This window comes from Beta vulgaris, unplaced genomic scaffold (genome assembly GCF_026745355.1).
Source record: "Beta vulgaris subsp. vulgaris cultivar EL10 unplaced genomic scaffold, EL10.2 EL10_2_Chr_UnSca1, whole genome shotgun sequence".
In the NCBI taxonomy this organism is placed as follows: Eukaryota; Viridiplantae; Streptophyta; class Magnoliopsida; order Caryophyllales; family Amaranthaceae; genus Beta; species Beta vulgaris.
In genome coordinates, this window is record NW_026611043.1 from 533,448 (window position 1) to 539,938 (window position 6,491).

The 6,491-nt window shown below is 37.6% G+C and overlaps 1 protein-coding gene across 1 annotated transcript; it reads right to left on the bottom strand.

Annotated features, from left to right (window-relative positions):
• Positions 1-214: 214 nt before the first annotated feature.
• On the bottom strand, positions 215-2,425 carry LOC130590268 (uncharacterized). The gene has a single exon (XM_057392333.1). It carries the CDS (start codon positions 2,423-2,425, stop codon positions 215-217), a length of 2,211 nt encoding a protein of 736 aa, XP_057248316.1.
• Positions 2,426-6,491: the final 4,066 nt, after the last annotated feature.

A 6,491-nucleotide genomic window follows, 5' to 3' on the forward strand; every position in this document is an offset into this window, starting at 1 on the left:
TTCAATACCTGCATGAGAGACTAGAAAGCCAAGAAAAGTTACTTGGTTAGAAAAAAAATGGCATTTCTCCAAGTTTCCATAGAGTTTTTCTCCTTCAAGCACTTCGAACACTTGTTGCAAGTGCCCCACATGTTCCATCTCAGTTTGGCTAAAAACCAATATATCATCAAAGTAGACTACCACGAATCTACCCAAAAATGGCTTAAAGTTTGGTTCATAAGCCGCATGAAATGCTTGGAGCATTCGACAAGCCAAAAGGCATCACTAGCCATTCATACAAACCCTCCTTTGTTTTGAAGGCTGTTTTCCACTCATCTCCTTCATGTATTCGGATTTGATGATACCCACTCCTTAGGTCTATTTTAGAGAAGACCTTAGCACCATGTAAATCATCCAATAGATCATTTAACCTAGGGATAGGAAAACGATACTTAATGGTGATTTTATTGATGGCCCTACTATCAACACACATGCGCCATTCTCCATTCTTCTTTGGAACAAGTAAGGTAGGTACAGCACAAGGGCTTAATGACTCTCGAATCATTCCTTTAGATAACAACTCCTCCACTTGCCTCCTAATCTCCTCGGTTTCCTTAGGGTTGGTCCTATAGGCTGGTTTGTTGGGAAGGCTAGCACCGGGGATAAGGTCGATTTTATGTTGTATGTCACGTTTTGGAGGTAGGCCAGGGGGTATTTGTGGTGGGAAGACATGAACATATTGATCAAGTAGAGGTGTGAGTAAAGGGTGTGTCAGCTCTTGTGGTGCTGGTATTTCGTCTAGGCCACTCAAAATCAACTCCTTGAATGAGTTGTATTCTTGATAATCAGATTTCATCAAAGTGGTGAGGGATAAGGTTTTCTTGTTTTGATGGCTTTGTTTGTCGGGTAGCTTGGGAGTGAGAGGGGTAAGGGTGATTCTTTTGTGATCTTTTGTGAAGGAATAAGTGTTTTTATAACCATCATGATTCACTCTTCTATCAAACATCCATGGTCGTCCAAGGAGCACATGACAAGCGTCCATGGGAATTACATCACACCACAACTCCTCTTCATATGTTCGACCAATACTAAAGGAAAGTAAAACTCGTGAAGTTACATGTAATCCTTTTCCTTGATTAAGCCATTGAATTATATAAGGTGCGGGATGAGGGTTGGTTGTTAAATTCAGCTTAGTTACAAGAGTTTGAGAAGCAACATTGGTACAACTTCCACCATCTATAATCAATGAACATACCTTTCCTCCAATGGTGCATCGAGTGTGAAAGATAGCTTCTCTTTGGAGTTGGTCCGCTTGGATAGGTAGGCTACTAAGGTTGCGTCTCACTACCAAGCATTCACCTTCATCTGGTCCAACAACTCGTCCTTCTTCATACTCCTCTCCGGATTCCTCCTCCTCTTCTTGATCAGCAATTACATCCTCCAAGGATTCATATTCCGCAAGGCTGATCACCTTCTTATTAGGACACTCAGTTGCAATGTGTCCTAGCCCTTGGCACCTATAACATCTCCTTGGTGCCTTGCCTAAGGAAGGAATAGTGTCGGGTTTTGTGTTTGGTTTAGGAGTATAAGTGGTAGGTTGGTTAGGCTTTTGAGTTGTAGAGGTTGGCTTAGGATATGGTGTGGTTTTGGTAAAGGTGCGTGAGGCTTCCCATTTACCTTTGCCTTTAGCTTTGTGTTGGCGTTCCACCTTATGGGCTAATAAGACTAACTCCTCTAATGTAGTGTAGGTGTGGAGCTCCACTACATTGGCTATTTGAGGCTCCAATCCTCCAAGGAAACGAACCAAAGTTTGTGGTTCATCCTCCCTCACATCACACTTCATCAAATAGGCTTCAAATTCTCGAGCATAGTCCTCTACACTCGAAGTTCCTTGTTGCAAATGGTGGAACTTAGCAAAGTTCTCTTGGACATAGTATGTAGGAAGAAATTTTTGCTTGAGGAGTTTCCTCATTTTCTCCCACGTTCTCACCTTCTCCTTGCCCATCCTTTCTCTCTTGGTGCATACACTAGCCCACCAAGTAGAGGCGTACTTGCGTAGCTTCAATGCAACAAGTTTAACCCTCTTTTCTTCGGGAACTTGCTTGTAATCAAAAACTCGTTCCACAGTTCTTAGCCACTCAATGAAACCATCAGCATCAAGTCTACCATCATAGTCAGGGATATCAACCTTGATATCATTAGAGTGTCCATGATGGGTGACTCCTCTTGGAACGGCATTTCTTGGCTCAAAATTGAATAAGGTATGCTCGCTTTCTTCATCCGAGTGATCTCTATCTTGGTCTCCTCGATTGATTCTTAGTCTCAATGAGAGTTGTCTAACTTGATCTTGCAATAACTCCATCCTAGCATTAGACTCTCTCTTTTCTTCCTCTAGGGCTTTGAGGAATTCTTTCCAATTCTCCGGGGGAGCGTTGGATGCAGCCATGGGTAGTGGTGGGTGTTTGGTTGGGTTTGGGCGTGTGTTTGGGATGAATTTAGGTTAGGAATTACTGTAGCTCTGATACCAAGATGTTGTATGCGTGACTAACAAGTGACACATACAAGGTTTAAGTTGATTTGTTGATAGAACAAGTTTCGGACTTAAAGGAATTAAATCCAAAACTCGAGCACTCTAGCTAATTCAAAGATAAGGCACACCACTTTGAATTATCTAAAGGTCCTAAGATCACCACTTAACTTGCTAAGTTAAGCTAGCATAGGCGAATTCAAGTGTTTCCAATCCAAGAAACGAAATGAAGACAAGTGTGAATACTCACGGTTTTCAGTCATAAAATTCTCTAGTTGTTCTCATTGATGTCAATTGCTTTTATAGTACAACCTAAGTATTACAACTGAAGTTTTTGATAATATAAGAAATAAGCCACGAAATTAAGGCCACTAACAATACTATTAACTAACAACTAGAAGCTGAAAATCCTAGCAACTAACTCCTACAAATAAGGCGCCTACTTCAGCATGTTGCACGCCCCTTTGAAAGTTAGTTGTAATCTCCATGATGCACGTCCCACTCTCCTACAATCAAGAGAGTTTGTTGAGGATGCTTGGCTGCCACTTCACACGTCCATGCTAAGTGATTCAACAGCCTTCCACTTCTTTTGCACGTTCAAAGCCACGCCCTCCATCCACTCCTTGTTTGTAGTAACTTAATGCATGTCATAACATCCTATTCGAATGAATTACATAGCTAACTGATTACATCAATTACTTACATAATTCGGATAAAACAAACAACTCTAACTTATTCAATCTCCTAAGAACAAGAAAGAAAATAAAGCACTAAGAAACCATACTAACAAAGGACTCTAAAGAAAGATCAAAGCTAGTAAGAACCGGACTTTGAAAGATAGAATGAATGGTTTCTCCAACCACACTAATGAACTTGTAGTCCTTAACAAGAAGCAATGAAGAGGCCACGCCATCACCCTCAATTTGTAAATTCAATGCAATGCACTCGAATTGATAAATTAAAACACATACACACCTAATTTGAGGGAATTAGACTCACAACATAATAGGACCCCTATATCATTCAACAACTAAAAAAAGAATTATAAAGCAAAATGATGTGTTCGTGGATAGTAAAATCAATAACAAGTCTCAAAACACCCGAATCCCCTTGTACTTGTTGAAAGATTCGATCTTCATATGAAATAGGGCATAAAGATTGAATCTTTATATTGAATTTTTGAAAGATTCAATCTTTATATGAAATAGGGCATAAAGATTGAATCTTTATATTGAATAGGCTTTGTTGTTAGCTTGAGAACTAGTGGATCTTTTATTAACCTCTATTAGGATCTACACAACCCTCAATTTGTAAATTTAATGCAATGCACTCGAATTGTTAAACTAAAACACATTCACACCTAATTTAAGGGAATTAGAGTCACAAACATAATAGGACCCCTATATCATTCAACAACTAAAAAAAGAATTATAAAGCAAATGATGTGTTCGTGGTTAGTAAAATCAATAACAAGTATCAAAACACCCGAATCCCCTTGTACTTGTTGAAAGATTCGATCTTTATATGAAATAGGGCATAAAGATTGAATCTTTATATTGAATTTTTGAAAGATTCAATCTTTATATGAAATAGGGCATAAAAATTGAATCTTTATATTGAATAGGCTTTGTTGTTAGCTCGAGAACTAGTGGATTTTTATTAACCTCTATTAGGATCGACACAACCCTCAATTTGTAAATTTAATGCAATGCACTCGAATTGTTAAACTAAAACACATTCACACCTAATTTAAGGGAATTAGAGTCACAAACATAATAGGACCCGTATATCATTCAACAACTAAAAAAAGAATTATATATTGCAAATGATGTGTTCGTGGTTAGTAAAATCAATAACAAGTATCAAAACACCCGAATCCCCTTGTACTTGTTGAAATATTCAACCGATCTTTATATGAAATAGGGCATAAAGATTGAATCTTTATATTAAATTGTTGAAAGACTTGATCTTTACATGAAATAGGGCATAAAGATTGAATCTTTATATTGAATGATACATATTGATTAAGCATTCAAGAGCATTCAAAGAAAGAAACAAGAACAAAGAAAGAGAACATAAACGTTTGTATCAAACCGGTTCAATTAGATTGAACAACCACCACTTTCACAACCCAATTACCACCAAACTAAGATCAAGTTATAACAATAAGCTTCTAACTTGCATCCACTTTGAGTTTCAATCACTAATTCAACGATTAAGTGATAGAATTACAAAGTAGACTCAAGCTAGAAGCTTATTGTTATAGCTTAGTCTTTGATTGGTGGTAATTTGGTTGTGGAAAGTGGTGGTTGTTCAACTTGTTTGAACCGGTTTGATACAAACTCTTATGTTCTCTTTCTTTGTTCTTGTTTACTTGTTGATGCAGGAGCATCTAATTCAAGCAACCAAGGTCTTCTTCTACATGATCAAGAGGAGAACATGGTAAAGGAGGTTCAATTTCTAAGCCTAACTAGCTCGGTTTATTCTAAAACCTTACTTAAGCAACTTGATTAGGGCTAATCCATGTTAATCTCTACTTAAGCAAGATTAGTAATACTTAATGACACCTTAAACATCATTATGTATTGTTAATCAAGTTTAGTAAGTGATTAGTAGCCTAAGTACATGTTTAAGATTAGGTTAATCATGCTTTAAGAGATAAGCTAGTAAAAGCTCATGTAATCCGATTTGTGTAAGCTAGTTTAGGAATGATTTTTGCTGCTTTTGGTTGCCACCACCTACTGAATTGAAGCCTTGGGAAGTGAAGGAAGCCATATGAAGATCACATGGGCAACCAAGGCCATATCCAATGAAAGAGGAAGACTTCAAGGCAAGGATGCCTTCTGCCCAGCTCCAGCGTCCAGCAGCTTCTCTTTGAAGCTTTTGGGCAACATCATTTCTTCTGCAAATTGGACAAGCTTTTGAGGAGTAATAGTTTAATATGTTTACTTTAGTATCCTATTGGTAGTTTTACTGTTTTGTAACTTCCAATAGAAATCTAAGCTAGTTTGTAGGAAGTGTGCTGGACAGATTGTAATTGTTGTTTCATGTTTTTTATTAGCTTAGTTGGCATAGCTAGGGAAGTCCAAATCAGCCGAAATTTGGACACAATGTAAACAAATATGTTAGCTTTGCTATCCTTTTGGAATTAAGTCATTTGAATCAAAATTAGAGAGTTACACTCAAAACATTAAGCTGTGTGCTTATTGCTCTTTCGGTCAGTTTGCCTTTATCAAATCTTTGCTTAATTCTTTCACTTAATCGTTGAATTGTGGATGAAACTCAAAGTAGATGCAAGTTAGAAGCTTATTGTTATAACTTGATCTTAGTTTGGTGGTAATTGGGTTGTGAAAGTGGTGGTTGTTCAATCAAATTGAACCGGTTAGATACATCGATTGTTCTTTTTTGTTTCTTTGTTCTTTTTCTTACTTTGAATGCTCTTGAATGCTTAATCAATATGTATCATTTGGTATCAGAGCTGTAGGTTGATTAAGAGCATTCTAATTCATCCCTTAAACACATTAAACACACAAACAAAACCCAAACACAATCCCCCCCAAAACCGAACCTAATTCTAAGCCAAACACACTTCTTTTCTTTCTTTCTAGCCTATTCTTTGAGGTTGAATCAATCATGAGTGGAGGTGAAGAAAATCAGTTTAGAAGGGTATGAACTTGAGTGAAGCAAGGTTGGTAGGAGTGGAGAATCAAATAGCCACTTTAAGTGAACAAATGGCTAATTTGATGACTGTTGTTAGAGAAGGGTTATAGAGGACCTTTAAGGAGGAAATGTGGAGGTGAAGGTGTGCTATGATAGTAGTGAGGAGTTCTCTCTGAATCTTCAAGAACTAGAAGAAAACCACAAAAGAAAGATGATTTTAGAGACATTAAGTTAGAGGTTCCTGAGTTTGATGGAAACCTTAATCCAGATGCTTATTTGGAGTGGGTTTCAAGGTGTGATCGAATCTTTGAACTTAAGGAGTATG

Excerpts from the sequence above, each read along its gene's own strand:
- LOC130590268 (XM_057392333.1), bottom strand. The coding sequence starts at position 2,425 with ATGGCTGCATCCAACGCTCCCCCGGAGAATTGGAAAGAATTCCTCAAA.